Source organism: Loxodonta africana, chromosome 3 (genome assembly GCF_030014295.1).
Source record: "Loxodonta africana isolate mLoxAfr1 chromosome 3, mLoxAfr1.hap2, whole genome shotgun sequence".
Classification (NCBI taxonomy): Eukaryota; Metazoa; Chordata; class Mammalia; order Proboscidea; family Elephantidae; genus Loxodonta; species Loxodonta africana.
Window position 1 is genome coordinate 32664130 of NC_087344.1, and position 25080 is coordinate 32689209.

A 25080-nucleotide genomic window follows, 5' to 3' on the forward strand; every position below is an offset into this window, starting at 1 on the left:
TCAGAAGAAAGGCCTGGCGATCCACTTTTAAGAACTCAGCCCTCGAAAACCCTATGGAGCACAGGTCTGCTCTGACATACATGGAGTCGCCAGGAATTGAGGTTAACTGGATGGCGACTGGTTTTTGTTTTTGGGTATTACTGGCACTGACGTTCACTTCACCATGACAAAATTCATTTCGTGAATTTCATATAGTTTTCAAGTGTCACAAAAAGTTCTTACTTTGGTTTTCCACCAACTATTTGCAAACATAAAAACTATCCTTAGGTCACAGGTTATACAAAAAACAGGCAGCTCCCATGCCCTAAGTAATTGTAAAAAAAAAAACAAAACTGGAAACTAGTGAAGAGTAGAAAATATTGTTTCCTAATTTTCCATATTTCCCCCCAAGGATTGTGAAAGCGTGTTACCACTAAATACTTTCAAACCTCACTTTTTAAGACTCACAGAAGTCCCTGGGTGGTGCAAATGGTGAATTCGCTCAGCTAACCAAAAGGCTGGAGGTTCGAGTCCATCCAGAGGTGCCTCGAAAGAAAGGCCTGGCAGTCTAGTTCTGACAAATCAGCCACTGAAAACCCTATAGAGCACAGTACCACTCTGACACGCCGGGGTGGCCATGAGTTGGGGTCGATTCCATGGCAACAGGTTAGTTTTAATGTACCTGTGAACAAATCCTCAAGTTATGCTCAAGGTTTCGTGGCTCATGGGTGACCTATATTTTTTGTTATTTAAACTAAAAGTTGTATACCCCATGCTAACTGCCTTTGGATAGGCTTCTTAAAACTAGTTTCCTCACTTATCACAATTAAACTTGGACACGCCAAGCTTGCCGCAAGGAATTCTGGGGAATGTAGTCAGGGAGCGCGTCCCTTGGCGCTCTGCTGTGACGATACGTCCGGCTAAACTTGCTAGTGGCGAATAAGAAGAGAGACTTCTTCCGTAAACGTTGCTCACGGGCGCACGTGGGTTACATATGAGGGGAGTGGCTCCGTGTGCCCACGCAATTGGGTGGTGTCTCCCTGAGCATGTGCACTTGCAAGCCTCTGGGGCCACCGCCCTCGCAGGGCCCTCTGGGAGTTGTAGTTCGGACCGTCGCTGGATTTAGGCCGTCGGGCGGCGGCTCCTGGGTCAGAGGCCGTCTCCAACCTTCGGCGCTCGGCTTGGAGGATGGATTCGGGGCCCGGGAACGACTCGGCGCCTCTGGCCGGCTTGGCCTGGTCATCGGCCTCGGCGCCCCCGCCGCGAGGGTTCAGCGCGGTGCGCGGCGTCGGGGGGCGGGGGTTGAATTGGGGCTGAGGCGGCAGCATCGGGGAACTGGGTTGAATGGGGGTCGAGGCGGCGGCGTTCCGGGTGGGAACCTGGAGCTGACCTGTGCCCACCCCGCAGATCTCTTGCACCGTCGAGGGGACGCCGGCCAGCTTCAGCAAGAGCTTCGCGCAGAAATCCGGCTACTTTCTGTGTCTCAGCCCCCTGGGCAGCCTCGAGGTAGGGGGCGCCCGCGCTCGAGGGTTCCGGGGTCCGCCCGCCGCTCCCGTCTGTTCGCGAGGCCTGATGCGGGCGTTTTGTCCCCCCCCCGCCCCGGCCTGTGACCCTCGCCGTGTCCCCCAGAACCCGCAGGAGAACGTGGTGGCCGAGATCCAGGTCCTGGTGGACAAAAGTCCCCTTCCACCCGGCTTCTCCCCGGTCTGCGACCCCCAGGATTCCAGTAAGACCTGCGTCGGGGGAGGGGAGGAATGACAGGCGCGCGTCCTCTACGCCCAGGCTGGGAGCCCCTTCGGTGTACCGGGTGATGAGGGGGCTGGCCCAACCGTATTCTGGGGCGGTGCGATGTCTCCTGCCCTGGTTTGAACTGTGCGATTCTCACAGTCTCTGGCTCAGAGTAAGGGTCAGTCAGTTTTTCCCGTGGCCAAATGGAGCCTCCGCGCAGTTCTTTTTTTCATTTTCAGGCCTTTGCACGCGCAGTACCCCATGCCTGAAACGCTCTTTGTTTCCCTCCTGTTCACGTAGCTAATTCCTTCTCCTCTAGACCACCCATGCCGGTCCCAGCCTTGACCACTCCTCTTTCGAACCATCTCATCTCCCAGCCTGATCCTATCATCTTTGTTTGATTTCTTGGGATATATTTATTGATACGGAAGTTGATACTATTTTTTGTAAAGGGCTAGGTAATAGCCCTTTTTTAGGCTTTGCAGATTAGATGGTCTCTGTTGCATATACTTTATCTTTCTTTTTTGTTGTTATCGTCAGTTGCCATCTAGTCGATTCCAACTCATGGAGATCCCATGTGTTACCTAGTAAAACTGGTGAGTAGGGTTTTTAAGGTTGTGACCAGGCATCTGAGTAGTGCAAAGTTAAGCACTCAACTACTTGCCAAAAAAGTGGCGGTTCTAACCAACGCAGAGGTGCCTCAGAAAGCAGACCTGCCTAGCCTGTTTCCAAAAGGTCACATCCTTGAAAACCGTGTGGAGGAGTTTGCTCTGCGCATCTGGGATTGCCGTGAGATTTTTCTTTTACAACTTGTTGTGGATTGAGTTCCCAGCCCACCCAGTGCTGTCAAGTCTGATTCTGACTCATAGCGACCCTATAGGACAGAGTAGAACTGCCCCATAGAGTTTCCAAGGAGCGCCTGGTGGATTCGAACTGCCGACCCTTTGGTTGGCAGCTGTAGCACTTAACCACTACGCCACCAGAGTTTCTGTGGATTGAGTTATGTCCCCCAAAATATGTACTGTAAATCTTAACCTCTATATCTGTGGTTATAATCCCATTTGAGAATGGCTTGTCTTTGTTATGTGATGAGGCAGGATTAGTGTAGGATGTATCTTGTGTCAGTCTCTTGAGATATAAAAGAGATTAAACAAGCACACAAAAGAGCAGAGTTGGGGTAAGATAGATGCCAAGCCACACGTGGAAATCTCTAAGGAGCCAGGTAGCAGAAGCTGAAGAGACAAGGACCTTCCTCCAGAGCTGACAGAGAAAACCTTCCCCTTGAGCTGGCGCTGTGAATTTGGACTTCCAGCTTCCTAAATTATGAGAAAATAAATTTGTTTGTTAAAGCCATCCACTTCTGGTATTTCTGTCATGGCAGTGCTAGGTAACTAAGACACAACCCTTTAAAAGTGTAAAGCGGGTAGTGGTGGTTCCGTGGTAGAATTATTGCTTCCATGTGGGAGACCCAGGTTCAGTTCCTGGCCAGTGCACCTCGTGCCCAACCGTGCGTCTGTCAGTGGAGGCTTGTATGTTGCTATGATGCTGGACAAGTTTCAGCAGAGCTTCCAGACTGAGAAGGTCCGGAAAGAAAGGCCTGAAGATTGCCTTCTGAAATTCAGCCAGTGAAAACCCTGTGGATCACAATGGTCCAATCCGCAGTTGATCACGGGGATGGCGCAGAACCAGGCGGCATTTCCTTCTGTTGTGCATGGGGTTGCTAGGAGTCAGGGGCCGACTTGACCACAGCTAACAACAAAAATATAAAAACCATCTGAGCTTCTGGGACATTAAAAAGCAGGTTTTGGGCTGGATTTGGCTCGTGGCCCGTGGCTGGTCAATCTCTGGGTTAGAGGACTGAGGGAAAGTGAGGCTTGGAGTGCCAGGACGGACACCTGGCTGGGCATCCTCACTGTGGTGTCCATGGCTGCCCCATGAATGCCTGTCCACATCACCAAAGATCAGCCTGTCCTAAGGAGTCCCTGGGTAGAATAAATAGCTTATGCGCTGGGCTGCTCACTGAAAGGTTGGAAGTTTGAGTTCACTTGGAGGCGACTCAAAAGAAAGGCCTGGCAATCTACTGAAAAAATTAACCACTGAAAATCCTCCAAGCACAGCTCTGCTCTGACACACGGGGTTGTTGTGAATTGGAGTCAACTCAATGGGAAATGGTAATGACTCCTAATGGCTGCTTGGTGCCCCCTCCTATGCTTATACCACTCTTGATTTAACCCATCTCCTCCAGTAGCTGTGCAGGCTCAAGCTCTATCTGGAGCCCTCTTTGGGCACTCCTGCCCTTCCCTGCTTCCCTCTCTCACTTCCCCGACCCACCCCAGGGGCCTCAGTGTCCAAGAAGAAACGCATGTGTGTGAAGCTGGTGCCCCTGGGGGCTGCAGACACGGCCGTGTTTGACGTCTGCCTGAGCGGGAAGACCAAGACGGTGCCTGGATACCTACGAGTAGGGTAGGGCTCCCCAGCCACCAGCCTCCCTCCCGCCCTTCTAAACTCCTGTATGGGCCTCTCTGGCCCTCAGGTACTGCCTCGAGTTCTTGTCCCTGCCATCAGCTCTTAGTTTCTGTGTCTTAAAAATGAGACCATTGTCCCAGTCTCATAGGACCATTGTGAGGAGTGTATGAGCTGGTGTGTTCTAGAATAGTGATGGGCGCCAGCATTAAGCATCAGATATTGTGTTGCTAGGAGTCCCTGGGTGGCTGAAATGGCTAAGCACTCGACTACTAGCCAAAAGGTTGGTGGTTCCAACCACTCAGTGGCTCCACAACAAAACACCTGGTGATCTGCTTCTGACAGGTCACAGCCCTCAAATCCCTATGAAGTAGTTCTACTCTGACACACGTGGGATCACCTCACGGTGAGTCAGAGTTGACTCAGTAGCAACTAACAGCAAGAGAATGTGCTTAGGGTGTGGGTTGAGGTGCTGAAACAAATATCCCTAGAATAATGGATCAGCCAGAGGCTCAGGTTCCTCCTGCCAGGTGAACTCACCCTGCCTGTACACTGGAACGTGGGCCCCCGGCCCCTAGTCCAGGTCCCTCTCTTCCGGGCCTTTCCACCTGGACTGGCCACACTCCCTCCCTCTTTTCTTCCTTTCCAGGGATATGGGTGGCTTTGCCATCTGGTGCAAGAAGGCCAAGGCCCCGCGGCCAGTGCCCAAGCCCCGCGGGCTCAGCCGGGACATGCAGGGCCTCTCCTTGGACCCTCCGGGCCAGCCCAGGTGAGCCCCAGGGCGTGGGGGTGGGGGCTGCAGTGGGTGGGGGTACGTCAGGCCTGACCAGAGCCACCCCATCTCCACAGCAAGGGCAGCTTCCCAGAGCGGACACTTTCGCGGCTAGGCTCACGGACGTCCACCTTACGGAGGAATGATTCCATCTATGAGGGCTCCAGCCTCTATGGCATCTCAGGTAAGTGCAGGAGGGGAAACTGAGGCCTGGGGTCACATAGCTGGGAAGGGGCAGAGCCAAGATTCAAATGATGCCTGTTTGATGCCCGGGTGGCCCCCCAGGGCAGGTGGATAACAAGCACTTCAGTGTCTTCCCTCCCCCATACTTTCCTCAGCCATGGATGGGGTTCCCTTCACGCTGCACCCCAGATTCGAGGGCAAGAGCTGTGGCCCCCTGGTGAGTCTACTCCCCCATCCCTGTCCTAGGCACAGGGGATCCAGGAGGGGTTACACCCCATATTCAGCAGCTTCTGGCACACATACTGGGCCTTCTGCACCTGGGGCCACACGGGGTATTTGAGGAACATAATTTTCACAAAAGGTTCTGGAACATTCCTTGGGTTGGGGAAAGGGTTGAGGTAGTGTGGAGTCCAAGGCGGGGCGGGGGAGGGGGCAGATGCTGGGTGGGGAGCTTCCTTGGAGAGGAGGAGATAGCGGGTGGCAAGGTGGGTTCTGGATGCAAGACTGATCTGCCTCTGCCCACCAGGCCTTCTCTGCCTTTGCTGACCTGACCATCAAGTCACTGGCAGACATTGAGGAGGAGGTAGGTGCTGGGGCAGGAGAGGGCCAGGTGCTGGGACACCCCCCACCCTAATCTTTCCCTGGCCGCCCATTACCTGCCATTCCTCCATCACTCCCTGTGGCCTTCCCTTCATCCCCAGCCCCTCCCTCACTTTGTGACACCCCCTCCCCAACAGTACAACTACGGCTTTGTGGTGGAGAAGACGGCAGCTGCCCGCCTGCCCCCCAGCGTCTCATAGCCCCTCGCCCACCCCGGGATCCCCTGCCTGACACTGCAGCCAGTGCCCCCAGCCTGGCCGTGGAGCCTCCTGGGAACCTCGGTGTCTCAGCACTCAGGGAGCCCCATTGTCAACCCAGCCCTGGAGGAGGGGGTGGGGCGAGGCTACTGGGAGACAAAGGGGACAGAGGCGACTTCTACCCCTGGGCCCCCACCCGCAGGGGTGGGGTTAGACAGAAACCAGTGCCTTCAAGTCATTTGTGTCAAACTATATGGTGCTGGGAGGAGGCGTGTCCTCCGGCAATAAACACTGCTGCCCTGCCCTCTAGAGTCCTGATCCTGGCCTGGACCTCACCCCCTCCACCCGCACACCTGGGGGACCCTGGTGGTGGGGGAGAGGGGATCACAGAGCTCCTGCAGGCCAAGGGAAGGCAGCGTGTTGGGCCTCCCAGTGTACTAAAGGGGAATTTGAGGCTGAGAGTGACTGGGTAGCGTTTTTTGATGGCAGAGATGACCCAGTCCTGGCCTTCCTTTGGGAATGATAAAACCGAAAAATCCGTTGCTGCCAAGGCGATTCCGACTCATGGTGAACCTATAGGACAGAGTAGAACTGCCCCATAGGGTTTCCAAGGAGTGGCTGGTAGATTCAAACCACTGACCTTCGGGTTAGCAGCCAAATGCTTAATCACTGCGCCACCAGGGCCCCTTGGGAATGATAGCAGTGACTAACAGTAATAGTATATTAGTCCTTTGGGGCTGCTGTACAAATGGCCATACATTGGGTGGCTTAGAACAACAGGTTTATTCTCACCACCCTGCAGACCAGAAGTTCAAATTCAGGGTGTCCACAGGGCCTCGGTGCCTCTGCAGGCTCTAGGGAAGGGTCCTTCCTTTCTTCTTTCTAGTTTCTGGTGACTCCAAGCATTCCTGGACTTGTGGCCACATCACTCCAATCTCTGCCTCTGTCGTTACATGGCCTTCTTCCCTGTGTCTCCCTGTCTCTCTTGAATAAGGAAGGACCCCAGTCAGATAGGATTAGGGCCCACTCCACTCTAGTAGGAGCTCATGTTAACCTAACTGATAATATCTTCAAAGACCCTGTTTCCCAACAAGGTCATCTCCATGGGTACCAGGGTCAGGACATGAACATATCTTTTGGGGGGATACACAGTTCAAGCCATATAAATAGTCACCAGTTATATCACATTGCATACAGAACACACAGCCTGGAGGGAAGGCTTGTTTTTGTTACCATATAGGGAAACTATGGTAGGGGAAGTTAAGATCGCAACTGGGATTTCAACCCATAGCCTGCACGCTTGACCACTAGGCTGTTCTGTACATTACTTTTCCATTGTGGGGGTATGTGGGGGTGTGTGTGAGTGTGTACCACCCAGGAGTTTGTGTCCAACAGCGCTATACTGGGGGCTGAGGGGGGAGATGTAGCCCTGCCTTTGGGTCTGAGCAGGGAGGCAGGGCCCTGACCTGGGGGTCTGAGGGGGATAGGATCCTGCCCTGGGGGCTTTGTCGGGGGACACATAGCCCTGCCTTGGGGGTCTGAAGTGGGAGACAGAGGGTCTGAGGGAGTTCACAGCCCCATCCTGGGAGTCTAGGGTGGGGAGACAGTACAAAACGTACGCTTCCCCAGACTTGAGCTGGCTTGGAGATGCCACCCATTTACCTCTGAGGTGGGTGGGTGTGTGGCCCCCCCTCCTTTCTCCCGCCTGTGTGTCACCTTGCATCCGGTGTCTCCCTGCACTCCTCCCTTCTGGACCCTTCCCCACCCGCCTGGCGCCACTGCAGAACCTGATCTGACCTACGGGAAGCAAAGGCTGTTTGTTCTCCCTGCCGGCATCCTGGCCACCCCAAACCGGCTCCGATCACTTTCCAGGGTGGCCCTGTGTGACTAGGCCCCCAGAGCACCATCCTGCCACCATCACTCAGTGTTGTAACATCCCCACCTTCTGCATGTAACCCCTCCCTCCAGGGAGCTGTGCACCAGCCCTGACTAAGGCCACATCGGTCCTAGACCCCACAGGACTGGGTAGTTTGGGGCACCATGCTCCAGGCTGACCTGACATAGGATGAAATAGGCTTCTGGCTGCCACAGCCCTCTGTCCAAGAAGGGTGTTGGTCCTTCCTGCCTTTTGCTGGGTCCAGGGTGCTGAGAGTGAGGCAACACAGGGGGGCTGGGTACCAAGTGGGTCTTTCTGCAGAAATACCCTCTCTCTTCCTCACTGCTCACTAGCTGGTGACCCTGGGCAAGTGGCTTAACCTCTGTGAGTTTCAGGTTCCCCGTCTTTACAATGGAAACTGCCAAAGTCTTCACATCATGGGGCCTTGGGGCTGTGTTTCTTGGCTGCCCCTACAGACCACTGCAAAAAACACCTCTCAGTTCTGAAAGGCCTCTGCAGCTGGGAGGTTTCTGCAGCCGAGGTCCAAGCAGGGTGGATGGAGCAAATCCCAGTAACCTCACACTTCCTGCATTCAAATGTTGCAGAGCCTAGCTGTGGTCCCCACCGCTCTCTGCCCCCAAATCAGTGCCTGCCTCGAGCCATTACCTTCCGTTCCATTTACATTCTGGGTTGACACTGGTTGCTGTATCATGGACAATAATGGTAACACCTAGAGCTGATGAGTGTGTGGGTCAGGCATGGTGTTTGGCACATGGTCAGAATCCAAAAGCCAGTAGCTTCAAAAATCAATACACAGTGTGGTTAAGTGCTTTCAATATTCCACTTAAGCCTGCTGTTGCAAAAATGGAACGTATCTGGAGTACTGGACGCTGTATGTGTCCTCCTGTGCCCCCCATTACCTCCACACCATCTCTGCATGGTGAAGGTCACTCAGGACAAACACCTGGAACTCTGCCTAGGGCCTCCTCTAGCTGCAGGAGTGTATCCACCCCAGCATAGGGACGGCAGGAAGTTCAAGGAGTTAACAGCCCCGGAAGCAGCTCTCACCAATGCCTGATGGGAATCAGAGGATATATGCCCCAGCTCCCTTGCCCCTGAAGTGGGGCTACTCTGAAGTGTATGCTCCTGAGGTCCCCATTGGGTTGGAGCCCTGGTTACCCATGGCATTATCCGCTCTTTGGCGCTCCCTGCAGGGCTCCTTTCCTTCCTGTCTCAATTCCCCATCCCCCAGGGGGACTTCCTGGGATCAATTCTCAGATACCCCATAGGCCCTGAAATCCTCATCCTGGAATCTGTTTTCCAGGAAATGCAAATTAGGTTGGACGTGAATAAACAGCCCAGCTTCCTCGCCCCTTGGGGTGGGACCATTCTGAGGTGTGTGCTCTACGCTGTCTCCCTGAAGTCCCCAGCCAAACTGAGCCCCTGTTGCCTACAGTGTTTGGCGCCTCTTACAGCTCTCCTTTCTTCCCTGTCTCAGCCCCCTACCCCCCAGGGGGTTCCTTGGGTTACCTCCCAGATAAAGCACATGCTCACAAATCATCTCAGGGTCTGGTTCTGGAGACCCCAAACCAAGATAAGATCTTTGAAAGACATTGACTATGCCCTAAAATGCACCAGAATGCTGATAGCTGCTCTGTGGAATAATTGAGACGATCCAACCAAAACCAAACCCACTGCCATCGAGTCAATTCTGACTCATGGCGACCCAGGTGTTAGAGAGCAGAACTGCTCCATAGGGTTATCTTGGCTGTAATCTTTCCAGAAGCAGGTTGTTAGGCCTTCCTTCCACGGCATTGCTACATGAGTCTGAACTACCGACATCTAAGTTAGTATTTGTGTGGAAACCATTTACCACATCCAGGGACCTCTTGGTACCCTTTCCTATTTGGTCCTTCTGGCTGTGCTTTGGGGATGGAGCTGTTATTCCTGTTTTATGAAGGTAAACTGAGGTGCAGGTCCCATGACTGTTGCTGAACCAGGGCTGTCCTGGAACATGCCAAACCCTGATCATGTGTCTCCTCTGAGACCAGTGACCTGAACGCTTGGCTCCAGTTCCGGGCCTGCCTCATCCCTTCCCACCTGATTCTGCTCTGTACAAAGATGCTCAGCTCCCTGTCCAGGGCAGGCTGAATGGGGCTGGGTTTTGGCCAGGCTGTGGGCAGCGCTCCCAGGAGCCTCCCGAAACCTTTCAGAGTTTGCTGAACTTCAGCTTGAGGTCTCAGGGGAAGGAGCAGAGACTGGACTACGGTGAGGTGCAAGGTGCCCAGGGCACAGAATTTAAGGAGGTGCTCACTTCCCAGCAGCGGCTGAGCCTGCACCAGCACCAGCCCAAGAGTGAGCACATTCTTACATTTTCAAAATTGAGGCAAATTTCACCTCACATAGACTTAACTGTTTTAAAGTGCACGATTCAGTGGCATTTAGTCCATTCACCATGTTGTGCAACCACCACTTCTGTCTTGTTCCAAGAACATACTCATCACCCCAAAAGGAAACCCTGTACCTGTTAGTAGTCAATCCCCATTCCCCCTCCACCAAGCTCATTGTGTGCCCTTGAGTGGATTCCGAATCATAATGACCCTAAATTAGAGAGTAAAACCACCTCATAGAGTTTTCTAGGCTGTAATCTTTACACAAGCAGATCACCAGGTCTTTCTCCCACAGAGCCCCTGGTGGGTTCTAACCGCCAACCTTTCAGTTAGCAGTTGAGTGTTTAACCAGTGAGCCACCAGGGCTCCTTCCCAAGCTTTAGGCAACCACTAATCCACTTTCCATGGCTATGGATTTACCTGTTCTGGATATTTCACATAAATGGAATCGTACACTATGTGGCCTTTTGTGTCTGGCCTCTCTCACTAAGCATCATATTTTTGAGGTTCATCATGTCACAGTGTATGTTAGGACTTCATTTCTCTTTACGGCTGAGTAATATTCCATTGTATCGATGGACCACAAGGTGTTTGTCCATTCACCTGTTGATGGATGCTTGGGTTGTTTCCATCTTCTGGCTGTTGTGAATAACACTGCAAAAAACTCGAGCGAACAAGGATTTTACCTTCTTAAAATTTGTGCCCCCATCTCCTCCTGGCCCTGAGGATGAGGCCAGCACCTTCTGCTTCTGAGCTGGGGTCAGGGGTCTTCTGGGACCCCAGTATTTAGCTTTTAGCTCCCCCGACAGGTCAAAGACATTCCTCGTAGGCAGCCAGCCGGGGCTCTCTGTCTCTCTCCCCTCCCATCCCCACCCTCCCTGAGACCCCAGGACCCTGCCCCATTTCCAGAGTGTTTTAGAAACCTGAGACACCAGTGTGCCCCAGACACCTGCTCCATCCCAGAAGCCCCGCGTGGCGGGGTTCCAGCCACCACCACCATGTGCTCTGACATGCACAAGTGGCCTCATTTCTCAGGCCTCGGTTTCCCCATCTGTGAAAGGAGTTTTCCTGAGAATTAGCTGAGGCTGGTACAGCGCTTCGCTGGTGCCTGCAGTACTAGACACACACAAGGATGTTCTGTTTATTCTGATTTCATCCACTCTAAGAGCCAATGCTTACTGCATCTCCCCAAATGCGGTGCGCCAAGTGAGACGCTCACGTTTGTTATCTCTTGACTCACCCCACGGAGGAGGAAATGGAGGCTCTAGGAGGTCTGCCCAGCTTCCCAGGGGCCAGAGAGGAGGCACAAAGCCTGGTGAGGCATCAGTTTTTTGTGTCTCACCAGCTTAGGGTCTGCTCAGGGACCAGCCCCCTGTTGGGTGTTATCACCTCCCTGAGCCTCTCTGTCCACTGGGTGGGGTCTTAGTGGGGCCTTCTCCTCTCCCTGGGCTCTGGAGCCCCATGGCTGAGAACGGACAAGCTGGGAGACTTCTGAGGACATTTCTCCATTTGGGTGAGGGTGGGGGACCAGGCAAAAAGCCTTGTGCTGCAGTAGTTAAGCGCTTGGCTGCTAACCAAGAGGTTGGTGGTTCAAACCCACCAGTCTCTCCGCAGAAAAAAGATGTGGCAGTCTGCTTCCGTAAAGGTTCACAACCTTGGAAACCCTATGGGCAGTTCTACATTGTCCTATAGATAGAGAGTCGCTATGAGTCGGAATCAACTCAAAGGCAATGGAATGGGGGCCGGGCCATCCCTACCCCTAGGGGGAGTTACTATGTCTGAGTGTTGGTGGGATTCAGGGTTCCAGACTGGGGTCTACAAGGGGCACATCCTGCCCCCACCCTGCTCTTGCACCCTACCCCTCAAGTGATGCAGAGACAGTGGACAGTCTGAGTTTATTTGTGGGCTGTGCGGGACAGGGGTGGGTGGGGAATCTCTGGAGACCCCTGGGTCTCTGTTCTTATCTATGCCAAGTCCTGTCAGCTCGAGGAGCCCCAGAAACTGCCCATCAGTCCCCCTTTTCCTGAAGGCAGTGGGAGCCCAGCCACCAGCCACCCGCCTTGCCCCTAACAGTGGCACAGGGTTGGGTGGCAAGATTGAGAACCTACTGTGCACAGGGCACTGGAGGGGCTCACACTGAGTCAGTCACACATGTCCCCCTCGTGGGAGCCCTGAGGAGGAACCACTTCCTGACCCATTTTACAGATGAGGAAACCGAGGCACAGGGAGGGGAACCCCTCACCTGCAGGCATGTCTCTGGCCCTGGGCTGCTCTGAACTTGGCACATGGGTTTCAGACGCTCCCGGCCCAGGGGGCGCAGCAGGGAATCGCAGAGTCTGAAACTTGCGTGGTCTGCAGCATGGGGGCTACAGGACCCAGGTTCGAATCCTGGCTCTGATGCTCAGTATTGGCCGTGAGCCCCCTGATGAGTCACTGCCTCTCTCGGAACCTCGGTTTCCTCATCTGTAAAATAGATGGAGGCATTCAGAGAACTGCCACCTGAGTCCCCACCCTCCCTCCTGCCTGTAACAGAACTTCATGCATTCTGGGTGGCCATGTTTCCCAGCTCTCCCTCTGCAGGGTGGTGTGACCATGGGACTCAGTGCTGGCCAGTTAGGTATAAGCAGGATGGTCCCAAGGCCTCCCAGGAAGGCTTTCTGAAGGCACTGACCCAGCCCTGGCCTCTGCCCTTCCCTCCAAGTGAGGAGGTGAAGGCTGGAGCCCTGGCAGCTATTTTGTACCACGAGGCATCCTTGAGGGCCCACCAAAAAAACTATTGCTATTGACTCAATTCTGACTCATAGTGACCCTGTAGGACAGACTAGAACTGCCCCATAGGGGTTCCAAGGCTATAAGTCTTTATGGAAGCAGACTGCCACATCTTTCTCCCATGAAGCAGCTGGTGGGTTCAAGCTGCCAACCTTTTGTTTAGCAGCTGAGCATTTAACCACCTTGCCACCAGGGCTCCTCTCCTTGAGGACAAAAGTGTGAGATCCTGAGATGCCGTGAACCAAGAGGGAATCAAGTTGTACTGCTACTGCGGCTAAACCTGGACCTATCCCTACAGAGTCCTCTTCCTGCTGCCTGACACCAGACCCCTATCCCTGAACTCTGGGCTCACACTAGTGTCGAGTCTTTCCCCATGGCCCCCAGCCTGTGGCCTAGCATGCTGCGCATCTCATGGGTGACCCCATCCCAGGGCCCTGTGCCGGCCGGCAGTGTCCGGTGCATCCGGGATGCAGGCAGGCTGCCTTCCCGGCCTCCCCTCAGGGCTGAAGGTGCTGTGGTGGTGACCATGGGCCCAAGGGGGACCCCAGGCTCCGGGCAGGACAAGTAGGAGGAATGGCGGAGGGTACCCTGCTGGGGCTGAGCCCTAGGGCTGGCCTTGGAGACCTCGGTGAGACGAGTGGGGTCGTCCTCAAAGGGTGGCGGGGACAGCTCGTGGAGGCCATGGCGAGTAGCCCGGGCGGCACGGAGGAGAGTGTGGGTCAGCACGGCCACCAGGAACAGGGCACCTGAGCCGAGGATGGAGGCAGCTGCCGCGCCCGTCTCAATCTCAAAGAGCAGCAGAGCATAGATGGACAGCGCTGGGGAGGGAAATGACTCTCATTTATTCATTCAAGAAAAACATCAGCTACCAAGCCCTCAGGAGGCTCCCCCCAAAAGGGAATCATCGCAGAAAACCCCACAACATACCAGGCACATACGTGAATTCATTTGGTCCTCTGACCTCCTACAATACATCATCATCTCCATCTCCATTTTACAAATAAGGAAACTGAGGCCCAGAGAGGTTAGGGGACTCCCCAAAGCTGCCCAGCTAGGAAACCACAGAAGTGATCCCGCTTCACAGGTATAGAAACTGAGGCTGGGAAAGGAAGTCCCTGGCCCAAGGTCACCGAGCCATGAGCTCAGAGCCACCTTGAAAACCCAGGTCTTATGAAAAGGCGCTCATCATCCTTAGTTCAGGAAATGCAAATCAAAACCACAATGAGATACCACTTCCTACCCCCTAAAACCAAAAACCTGTTGCCATCCACTTGCTTTTGACTCAAGGTGACCCATGTGTTACAGAGTACAACTGCTCCATAGGACTTTCTTGGCTGTAATTTTTTCAGAAGCAGATCACCAGGCCTTTCTTCTGCAGTGCTGCTGGGTGGGTTCGAATCCCAACCTTTAGATTAGTAGTTAAGTGCAAATTGTTTGTGCCACCCAGAGATCTAGAATGGCTAAAATCAAACAACTGGACAATAACAAGTGTTGGCGAGTATGTGGAAAAACTGGAATACTTGTCTGTTGCTGGTGGGATAGCTGCTTTGGAAAATAGTTTGTGGTTCTTCAAAAAACTTAAGCATAGAATTACCATATGACCCAGCAATACCATGCCTAGGTATCTGCCCAAGAGAACTGAAAGCAGGGACTCAAACAGATACTTGTACACCAATGTTCATTGCAGCACTTTGCACGAGCCAAAAGGTGGAAACAACTCAAGTGTCCATCAACAGATGAGTGAAGAAAAACAATGTGGTCCATCCATACAGTGGAATATTGCTCAGTCATTAAAAGGAATGAAGCACTGATACAAGCTACAACATGAATGAACCTAGAAAACATTATACTGAAAAGAAGCCAGACACAAAAGGCCACAGAGTGTATAATTCCATTGATATGAAATGTTCAGAGCAGGCAAATCTATAGAGAAAGAAAGCAGATCAGTGGTTGTCAGGGGCTGGGAGAGAGAAGAATGGGGAGCAACTGCTAATGGGTGTGGGGCTTCCTTTTGAGGTGATGAGAATGTTCTAGAACTAGATAGAGGTGGTGGCTGCACAACGTTATGAATGGACTAAATGTCACTCTATTGTGCACTTTAAAATGGTTAAAATGAAGATGCATCAATTGGTCCTAACCCACCTGGAGCAAAGGAGAATGAAGAACACCAAAGACACAAGGAAAATATTAGCCCAAGAGACAGAAACGGCCACATAAGCCAGAGACTCCATCAGCCTGAGACCAGAAGAATTAGACGGTGCCTGGCTATCATCAATGACCACCCTGACAGGGAACACAACAGACAGTCCCTGCCAGAGCAGGAGAAAAGTGTGGAGCAGAACTCATAAATTCTTGTAAAAAGACCAGACTTAATGGTCTGACTGAGATTGGAGGAACCCCCAAAGCCATGGCCCTGGGACGCTCTGTTAACCCAGAACTAAAACCATTCCTGAAGCCCACTCTTCAGACAAAGATTAGACTGGACTAGAAGACATAAAATGATACTCATGAAGAGTGTGCTTCTTAGTTCAAGCAGATACATGAGACCAAATGGGCGGCTCCTGTCTGAAGGCAGGATGAGAAGGCAGGAAAGGACAGGAGCTGGTTGAATGGACACAAGAAACATGGGTGGAAAGGGGGAGTGTGCTGTTACATTATAAAGAGAGCAGCTAGGGTCAGATAACAATATGCGTATAAATTTTTGTATGAGAAATTAACTTCAGCTGTAAACTTTCACCTAAAGCACAATTTAAAACAACAAGGAAAAAAAAAAAGCACAAAAGAAACTAGACAAATGATAAGGTACTTTGTAGATGGCATAACTCAGTATTTTAAAGACGTTAATTCTTTCCAAATAAATTCAATGAATTTGCAATAAAAACCTTAAGAGAATTTTTTCATTGAAGCCGAGAAGTTCTAAAATTTATTTCTAAGAGCATAGTGTATTTCTAAGACCATGGTATTACAGAAGATGAGAGAAAAGATGTACTGCCCTTGGTACCAAGGCTTGTTATGAAAACCATGTGATTTAAAAAGTGTAGTATTGATGCAGGAATAGAAAAATTGATCAGTGGAACAGAATAGGGAGCCCAGAAATGGACAAAAAGGAAAAAAACAAAGTAGTAAAATGGTAAGTTTTATATGTATTTTAGTACACACACACACACACACACACACACACAAACTGGTCTTCCAGTTCTGGAGCCCCTGGCTTTGGCTTCCATGGCTCATGGCCTAGGGCATGTCGGCTCTGCCCTCATGACCCTCCCTCCCCTCACCCTGCACCCTAGTTCTGCCCTGAGCAGGCAGCCACCCTGCTACCCTAGTCTTGGATGCCCACCCTCCACCCTGGACCCTCTCCTGACAGGGCACACATTTCACTCTACCCCAGGTGTCGGTGACTTTGGGTAGATCACAGTCCCTTTCTGGCCTCAGTTTGCTGACCGGAACAACAAGATGGTCAGCAAGGTGACCTTGAGGACCTGTCCTGTTCCTCTGTTGCCCTGTCTGGTGTCCAGTTGGCACTATTCTTGGCTGTTGGCAGCTGTCCTGTGTATTGTAGGATGTTTAGCAGCATCCCTGGATTCCACTCACTATATGCCAGTAGCATCACCCCCCACCCAGTCGTGACAACCAAAAATGTCTCCAGACAGTGCCAAGTGTCCCCTGGGTTGGGACAGAATTGGTCCCTGTTGAGGACCCCTGGTCCAGTCCCCACCCTCGCCTCAGTAACTGGGTCTAGAAAGTACTGACCCACCTTTCTGACCCACTTCTTTGGCATCAATGATGTGCATGGGACCTTGCCTGGCCAATGACAGCATTGCTTCCCCCAGTCATTGTGATTGGTGCAGGGATATCACATGACTCAAGCTTAACCAATCAGAGTCAGCCTTGAGACTTTTGCTCGGCGTAGGAGCTAGAGGAATTCTCTTTCTGCAGCCACTGCTAATAGAAGCCCAGAGCTGATGGGGACTCATTGGCTCCAAGTGGGCTGTTTTGATGCTTTCTCTGGCTCTACCCAGTCTCGCTTTTGAAGATGCCACACTGCATCATATCAGGCATATTAAAACCAGGTCAAGGCCTTATTTTTGCTCTAAACATTTTTGAAAGGACTTCTATAGCCATTCTTTTAACCCTGGCTAATGGTGAACAAATGTTTGGCTGGAGAATTCTTGCTAAGTGGTTGCTTAATCTCACAAAAAATCTAAACGGGAGGTGAATGAATTCCAAGTTTAATGCTTAATGAGACTGATGTAATGTTACTTTTTTTTGGCCTTTGTGATTTTTCTCGTTCTTTAAAACTAGGATATTTTATTCTTAGGCCTCCAACATTTTTGCTGGCCCGTGAAAAGGTTTGAGTTTCTAGGCATCGTGCCAAAAACCTTTATGGATACAGGCGTCTCTACCAGATGGAGAAGTGAAGTGAGAGGCATTTCTAATTCCCTCATGTGAACACCTGGCTCCAGCCACACCTGAAGCCAATGCCTCCTAATCTCTTCAGAGCCAGGAGCCCCACCCAACTTTCCTTTTTGAAAAAAAAAAAAAAAAAACACATTGTGAGCGTTTTATTAAGTCAAACAACAAAAGTTATGCAGAGTTCCCTGCCCTTTATACAAAATTCCCGTAATGAACCCCAGGCTCTCATCCCCTAAACATGTATTTTCAATATATATTTTACCTTTAGTTGCCTTTTGTGGGAATAAGAAAAAAAAATACAGGAATAGCACACCCCTGGTTTATCATTCAACTGAGTATTTTCTTTTTTCTTTTGATAAAGCAGGTTGTTTTAGGGCTGGCAGAGACCCAAGTATAATCCTGAGCACTGAGTCTGCGGCACCATCAGTGAGTGTTTCAAGATTAAAACAAAATATAAGATGTCCAGTCTGTTTAAAGAATCATGATGATTTGATTCTTTTACCAGTTCATCTGGGTGAGAGAAAGTTGGTCTAAGAAAAGTTATTTCAAGTCGGGAAAGGAAAGATAATATGAATGTGTCCTTCCTAGCACCTGAGATGTTATTTTTTACTCTGCTTCATATTTTGGGATTGAAAATCTCATTCCTAGTCCATCCACAGATGAACGGATAAGCGAAGTGTGGTCTATCCATACAATGGGATACTACTCAGCCGTAAAGAGAAAGGAAGCCCCAGTGAAAGCCTCTACCTGGATGAACCTTGAAAACACCATGCTGACTGAAAGAAGTCAGTCACAAAAGGACAAATGCTGTATGATCTCACTTACATGAAATAGACAAATAGAAACCAAAGATTATTATTGGTTACCAGGGGTGGGAGGGAGAGAGAAAGGAGGTTTTGCTCAGGGGACATTGAATTTATGTTAAAGGTGGTGGAATGATTTGGAAAAGAAGAGTGAAAATGGTTACACAACTTGAAGAAAGTAATGTCACTCGATTGTACCTGTAGAAATTGTTGGACCATCGTACCTTTTGTTATATATAGTTTCACCGCAACAACAACAAAAAAAAAGTAAAAACAAAACGAAATAATAAAATTTCATTTCTGGTGTATAAAGAGTAATTTTTCTCTCTTAAACCATTTTGAGCTGAAATATCTGCTGTTTGTAACCCAAACAGCTTTTGCTAACACCTGTGAAACACTATGTCTAGGAACCACCTAGGACTTGGAAACTTCTATTCAACTACAGGTATAGAATTAAAGAAAGTAAAATGTTTCAACAATAGCTGATGTTTATGGAAACCCCTCCAGGGCCCAGTGACACCCACAAAGTTTTATGGATTAATTTAGAATTCCCTCAACAATTCTGTAAGGCACAACAGTTATCATCCCCATTGTATTGATGGGCAAACTGAGGCTCAGAGGGAATCTCTCCAAGGTCCCAGCTCAAGAAAATATCAGAGGCAAGATTTCAACTGAAGTAGGCTGGCTCCAGAGCTGACCCTCGTCATTACCCCTGGCCACCCCAACCCAAGGCCCTGCACCCCAAGTCCTCCCCCCACCTCAGCACACACCTGCTAAGTAGACAGAGACTCCGCAGCAGAAGAGGCCGAGGGCCACATGCCTGAGGAGGCGGCAATCATAGAGAAACCAGTCACACCTGGAAGAGGGACGTGGAGAAGGAAGAAAAGACCTCAGGAGGTGTAGCTGGTGAGGGAAGTCAGTGAGAGGAGGGTGGGGGAGTGGCCTGAATGAGAACAGTCAGCTTTGGGGGACCTGGGATTCATGTGAGAACCCAACTGCCACCCACCCACACATTTGAATCCATCCACTTATCCACCATCCATCCATCCATCCACCCACCCACCCATCCATCCATCCATCCACCCAATTATCTAACCATCCACCATTTAGATACCACTGATACATCAGTCCACCCATTCACCATTCATCCATCTACCACCCATTCTTCTGATATCCATCCATGTATCATCCATCCATCCTTACATGAATCTAACCACCCATCTACCCACCCATTTATCTGTCTGTCCATTCATCCATCCACCCACCTACCCATCCATCCAACTACCCAAAGATGTATTTTAATAATTCAACTACATATCCAGCCAGCTAGCTAGTCAGCCAGCCATGTACTCATTTAAACAGCCACCATCCATTCACTAGTTATCCATTCTTCCATCGCCATCAAATATTCAACCATTGCCCACCATCCATCCATCCATTTAAACATACCCCACGAATCCATCCATCCATTCATTTAAACAGTCACCACCTGTTATGGATTAAATTGTGTCCCCTCTCCCCAAAATATGTGTTGGAATCCTAACTCCTATAACTGTGGATGTGATCCTATTTAGAAATAAGGTTTTCTTTGTTATGTTACTAGATCATATCTGAGTAGGCTGGGCTCTAAATCCAATACTTCTGAGTTATAAAAAGAGCAGATTAAACACAGAGACACACAGAGAGGATGACAGACGCTGTGTGAGTATTGTCTACAAGCCAAGGAACCAAGGAACACCTGGGGCTACCAACAAGGAAGGAATCATTTGAACTTTTAGCTTCCAGAACTGTGAGAAGATGAAAGTCTGTTCTTTAAAGCCATCCACTTGTGGTATTTGTGTTACAGCAGCACTAGGGGACTAAGAAAATATTTATTCATCATCCTTAACCCACCCGCCCATCCACCTCCTATTTACCACCCACTCATCCATCTATCCATCCATTTCCAATCCACCCACCCCCACCCCCATAACCCATGTGTCTAAATCCTTCCACTCAAACATCCAGCTCTCACAAGGGAGCTACTCTTTGCCAGACACTTGCTCAGCACCTGACTGCCCTCATTTCACAGACCAGAACACTGCCTGATCCCAGATTCCTTATCTGTAAATGAGGTCGCAGCAGGAGAGGCACCTGCTGAAAATTTTCAACAAATATAGGATGAAGAGATGGAGGGATAGCGGGAGGGAGGGAGGGATAGATGAGGGGAGAAAGAGATGGAGGAATAAAGAGGGGGGATAGATGAAGGGAGGAAGAGATGGAGGGAGAAAGGGAGAGAGAGGAAGGGATGGATGGATAGATGGATGGGTGGATTGATGCGTTCATGAGTGGATGGATGAATGAACAGAAAGATGGATGAGTGGGTGGGTAGAGAGGAAGAGAGGGAATGAAGGAGGGACGGGTGGATGGATTCGTGAGTGGATGGGTGGATCGATTAATGAGTGGAAGGGTGGGTAGGTGGGTATAGAGATGAAGGAAGGAAACGAAAGAGGAATGAGTGGATGGGTGGCTGGGCGGATGGATGGTTAGAGGGAGTCAGACAAGGAAGGAAGGATAGAGGGAGGCAGGCTGGGAGGGATGGATGGATGGTTAGAGAGAGGGAGTGAGGGAGGAGGGAAGGAATGGAAGAATGGAGGGGGCGAGTGGAGGGAAGGAGAGAAAGGGGGAGGGAGGGATGAAGGGTGGAAGTTTTTTCACCATCTGAGGCCCAGACGGCCAGCGGCTCCCCAACATCCAGCCGGCCTCCCCTCCGGGCTGTGCGCCGAGCGCCCCTACCTGCTGGGGCCAGGCCCCCGCGCCATCTCGGCGCCTAGGTGGCCACAAAGCGCGGCGAGCAGCAGGCAGGTGAGGGCCAGCACCAAGGCGAGCGCGGCCAGAGCGGCGGCCAGCGGCAGCAGTGCCCCAGCCGCGTCCTCGGGCAGCCCGGGTCCGGCGCCCAGCCCGGGGGCCAGGCCTTCTGCGCGGGGTCCTCGCAGCTCGGCGCGGCCCGCCTGCAGCTGGAACAGCAGCTGCGCACCCAGCGCCGCCAGCACGGCCGCTGGGATGCCCAGCAAGGTCATTGCGGCCAGCACCCGGCCGCCATACGACCGGGCCATGGGGGCCGGGATCCGGGGCTCCACGGTCCAGGGGAAGTCCTACTACGGTTTAAGGAGGCAGTCGAGGAGGCAAAAAGGAGGCAGAACAGTTAGGGGTATCCGAGGTTCCCCGAGGGAGTTCCGAAGGGGGCAGGTAGCGGGGGGTGTCCAGAAGTTTGAGGGGTCCTCGTGTCCCGGCGGGGAAGGGGTCCCCAGGTTCCGTGCTCAGGGGGCGGTAGGGGGGCGTCTGACAGGGCTCCGGGGCACGGCGGGGACACTGAAGCTAGGAGAAAACTTGGGACAAAGTCTCTTCTGCCTCCAGGCCCCGAGCCCGCCGCGGGCGCCCCCTCGCGGCCTCCGGGGCCTGAAGGGACTGAGGGTCTAAGCCCCGCCCCACAGCTCCCTAAGCGCTACAGGTGCGCCCGCCGACGCCCAGAAGCGCCGACTTGCTTGTGGTTGTTGCTGTTTCTCTCTCTCTCTCTTTTTTTTACTTGAACGAATTAAAAAAAATTTTTTTTTATTGTGCTTTAAGTGAAAGTTTACAAATCAAGTCAGTCTCTCATGCAAACACTCAGTTGCTCTCCCCCACAATGAGACACCACACTCCTTATCTCCACCCTCTATTTTCCTGTCCATTCAGCCAGCATCTGACCCCCTCTGCCCTCTCATCTCCCCTCCAGACAGGAGCTGCCCACAGTCTCATGTGTCTACTTGATCCAGGAAGCTCACTCTTTACGAATATCATTTTCTATCCCATAGTCCAGTCCAATCCGTGTCTGAAGAGTTGGCTTTGGGAATGGCTCCTGTCTTGGGCTAACAGACGGTCTGGGCACCATGACCTCCGGAGTCTTTCTAGTCTCAGTCAGACCATTAAGTCTGTTTTTTTTTAATGAGAATTTGGGGCCTGCTTCCCACTGCTCTCCTGCTCCCTCAGGGGTTCTCTGTTGTGTTGAACAAATTTTAAAATACATATATTTTTAAATTCGGTGTCAGCCAAAAAAAACCCCCAAACCAAACCCACTGCCCTCGAGTGGATTCCGACTCCTAGCGACCCTATTGGACAGAGTAGAACCGCCCCATAGAGTTTTGAAGGAGCGCCTGGCCGATTCGAACTGCTGACTTCTTGGTTAGCGGCCGTAGCACTTAGCCAGGGTTTCCTGTGTCAGCCAAGGGACCCGGAAATTGGCTGATTCCCCTCCGCGCACCCCTCCTTCAAGCCTATGGGTAAATGACATCTCATGACCTCCTTCCTCCTTGACCCCTCCCCAACCCGCACCGCAGCCCTTCCTGCTGGGCTTTAGTCCTTCCTTCCTTTCTGTCTGTCTGCCTTCCTTTCCTTCTCCCACCCACCTTCCTTCCCTCCTTCCTGCCCCCCCTTCAATTGAGATAGAGTTCAGATAACATAGATTTCACCATTTCAAAATGAACTATTCAGGGACATTTAGTATATTCACAATGCTGTGCAGCCATCACCTCTATCTAGTTCCAGAACATTCTCGCCCCCCCCCAAGACATCCATAAACAGTCACTAAGGGGGAAGGTCGTTAATCTACTTTCTGTCTCCATGGATTTGCCTATTCGGGACATTTCATATAAGTGGTTTCAGACCATATTTGTCTTTTTGTGTCTGGCTTCTTTCACTGAGCATAATGTTCTTGAGGTTCATCCATGTTGTAGTATGAATCAGTGCTTCATTTCTCTTTATGACTGAATCGAAAAACCAAAAACCAAACGCACTGCCGTCGAGTTGATTGCGACTAATAGCGACCCTATAGGACAGAGTAGAACTGCCCCACAGAGTCTCCAAGGAGCGCCTGGTGGATTCGAACTGCCGACCTTTTGGTTAGCAGCCATAGCTCTTACCCACAACGTTATGGCTGAATGATACTTATGGCTGAATTTATTCCTGAATAATATTCAGCGTCAGGCGGGTGCAGGAAGGGGACTCCCCTGGTCCCACTGCCCTAGGTGAGAAAGGTTGAGCACTGGGTGATGGCCAGAATAATAGTAACGATGTTTGTCCTGCAGTTTGCTCAGACGTTTCTAAATGTCTTCCCTTGAAGGCTGCCGGTGCCCCGTCCCGCCGCCAGGAGGTGACAGAGGCAAAGCGAAGTCGTTCTTGCGTGGAGGCTTTTCGGCTTAATTTGCAAGGTAATACCAAAAACCTACTGGTAGTGAGTTGATCCTTACTCATAGCGACCCTATAGGACAAAGCAGAATTGCCCCATAGGGTTTCCGAGGCTGTAAATCTTTTCGGAAGCAGGCTGCCATATTTTTCTCCCTCGGAGGGGCTGATGGGTTCGAACCGCGGACCTTTTGCTTGGCAGCCGAGCGCTTTAACCACTGAGCCCCACGTTATTCCTATTTCCAGGTGAGGGAAATGAGGCACCGAGAGTGACCACTGTTCCATGGTCACACAGCCAGGACGTGGCTTTAGACCAGAGCTTTTAATTTTTATATTTTGCTGCCTCCCCCGGGAATACCCAAGACGCAGCTGGACAGGTTGACGGGGACACTTGGGACAGGAACGTGGGATACAGATTGATTTCCACCTGGAAGACTCTCCGTCCTAGCTGGCAGTGAGGTGCCCCAGCACACACACACAAAACTCCAAAACCCATTGCCGTTGAGCCTATTCCGATTCATAGCAACCCCATAGAACAGAATGGAATTACCGCACAGGATTTCCAATGAGCGGCTGGTGGATTCGAACTGCCGATCTCCTGATTAGTAGCCGAGCTCTTAACCACTGCGCCAACAGGGCTCCAACTCACAATGGAGCCAAATATTAAAATACAATCCGTATTAACTATAAATGTGTTCTCAAAATAGTTTTTGAAAAGATTTTTGTAATTTTCAGCATGAAATATGTGAGCAGCGCATTTATATATGATTGGTTAGCGTTTCCAACACTCAAGGAGTGTACTTGGGAATTCTTGGGAAATGAGCAAAATCGAAACGGCCAATTATTCTAAAGGAAAAGGGCTTTTTATTAAGGTAGTAGTAGCCAGCTTTTCCGTGCTGGGTATTTTGTACCGAATACTGTCCTGAACACACGGCACGCTTTCACTTGTTAAATCGTCTAAAACACCGAAAGAGGTGGATCTGGGATAACCCGGTTTTATGAAAGGGGAAACAGGCACAGAGAGGTTAAGTCACCTCCCCTGAGTCACACTACGAGAGAGTGTGGGGCTGGGATTTGAACCCCGGCATCCAGTCCAGATGTATGAGACACTAAATTTTGCAAACAAAGACGCTGACACAGAGTAAGATTGAATTTCACGTTTATATTCACATTTTTCGGTTTTGGAACCGTTAACTACCCCGGTCCCCCAGGTCTCAAATACTTCCGGAGACGCTTGAAAAGCTCTCCAGGCTTCTCCGCCCTGACCCAGGGGCTCGGACGCACCTTGGCGCCCCCAGCCCCGCCCCTCCCGGGAGTGGGCCCAGAAGACAGACGGATGGGGGTGTCTCCTTACAGGTCCCCTCCCACCCCGCTCTACGTCTCCGGGGGACCCGCTGGGGGGTGTCTCATCACAGATTCCCCCCATCCCTCCCTCCCGCTTCAGGGATTCAGAGCACTCCCCCCGCCGCGCCCGCTCCTGAGAGTGGGTTCAAAACCCATGCCCCCTCCCGCCCCCTCACTGGCGAGTCCTGGGTCCAGCGACCTTTATTTAAAATTGATCTCCCCTCGCCCCTTCTCGGGGATCTCATCATAGTCACCAGCCCTGTCATTCCGGGGGCTTAGAACAGCCCCGGGTCTCGCCCACTCCCGGGGGTTCTCATTTCAGATTCCGATCCCTTGTCTCGGTCCTTTCCCTCCCGGGGGC

General features: G+C 51.4%; 2 protein-coding genes across 2 annotated transcripts; one reads left to right on the forward strand and one right to left on the reverse strand.

Annotated features, from left to right (window-relative positions):
- Positions 1 to 1089: 1089 nt before the first annotated feature.
- MVB12A (multivesicular body subunit 12A) lies at positions 1090 to 6226 on the forward strand. The gene is made up of 9 exons (XM_003413028.4): positions 1090 to 1257; positions 1387 to 1485; positions 1609 to 1705; positions 4044 to 4170; positions 4820 to 4939; positions 5020 to 5126; positions 5281 to 5342; positions 5652 to 5708; positions 5863 to 6226. Exons 1-9 carry the CDS (start codon positions 1168 to 1170, stop codon positions 5923 to 5925), a joined length of 822 nt encoding a protein of 273 aa, XP_003413076.1. The 5' UTR covers positions 1090 to 1167; the 3' UTR covers positions 5926 to 6226.
- A 5913-nt stretch (positions 6227 to 12139) lies between these two features.
- On the reverse strand, positions 12140 to 21271 carry TMEM221 (transmembrane protein 221). The gene is made up of 3 exons (XM_003413027.3): positions 20952 to 21271; positions 18947 to 19032; positions 12140 to 13775 (listed from the first exon to the last, which is right to left on the reverse strand). The coding sequence occupies exons 1-3, from the start codon at positions 21269 to 21271 to the stop codon at positions 13306 to 13308; spliced, it is 876 nt and encodes a 291-aa protein (XP_003413075.1). The 3' UTR covers positions 12140 to 13305.
- Positions 21272 to 25080: the final 3809 nt, after the last annotated feature.

Bases quoted from the DNA above. Each gene is read 5' to 3' on its own strand.
- MVB12A (XM_003413028.4), top strand. From the start codon at position 1,168: ATGGATTCGGGGCCCGGGAACGACTCGGCGCCTCTGGCCGGCTTGGCC. The intron at 1,486-1,608 runs GTAGGGGGCGCC...CGTGTCCCCCAG, and splicing joins GCCCCCTGGGCAGCCTCGAG to AACCCGCAGGAGAACGTGGT. The intron at 5,127-5,280 runs GTAAGTGCAGGA...TACTTTCCTCAG, and splicing joins CAGCCTCTATGGCATCTCAG to CCATGGATGGGGTTCCCTTC.
- TMEM221 (XM_003413027.3), bottom strand. From the start codon at position 21,271: ATGGCCCGGTCGTATGGCGGCCGGGTGCTGGCCGCAATGACCTTGCTG. The intron at 19,033-20,951 runs GTAGGGGCGCTC...TCCCTCTTCCAG, and splicing joins CGGGGGCCTGGCCCCAGCAG to GTGTGACTGGTTTCTCTATG. The intron at 13,776-18,946 runs GTGTGTGCTGAG...TTCCCTCCCCAG, and splicing joins AGTCTCTGTCTACTTAGCAG to CGCTGTCCATCTATGCTCTG.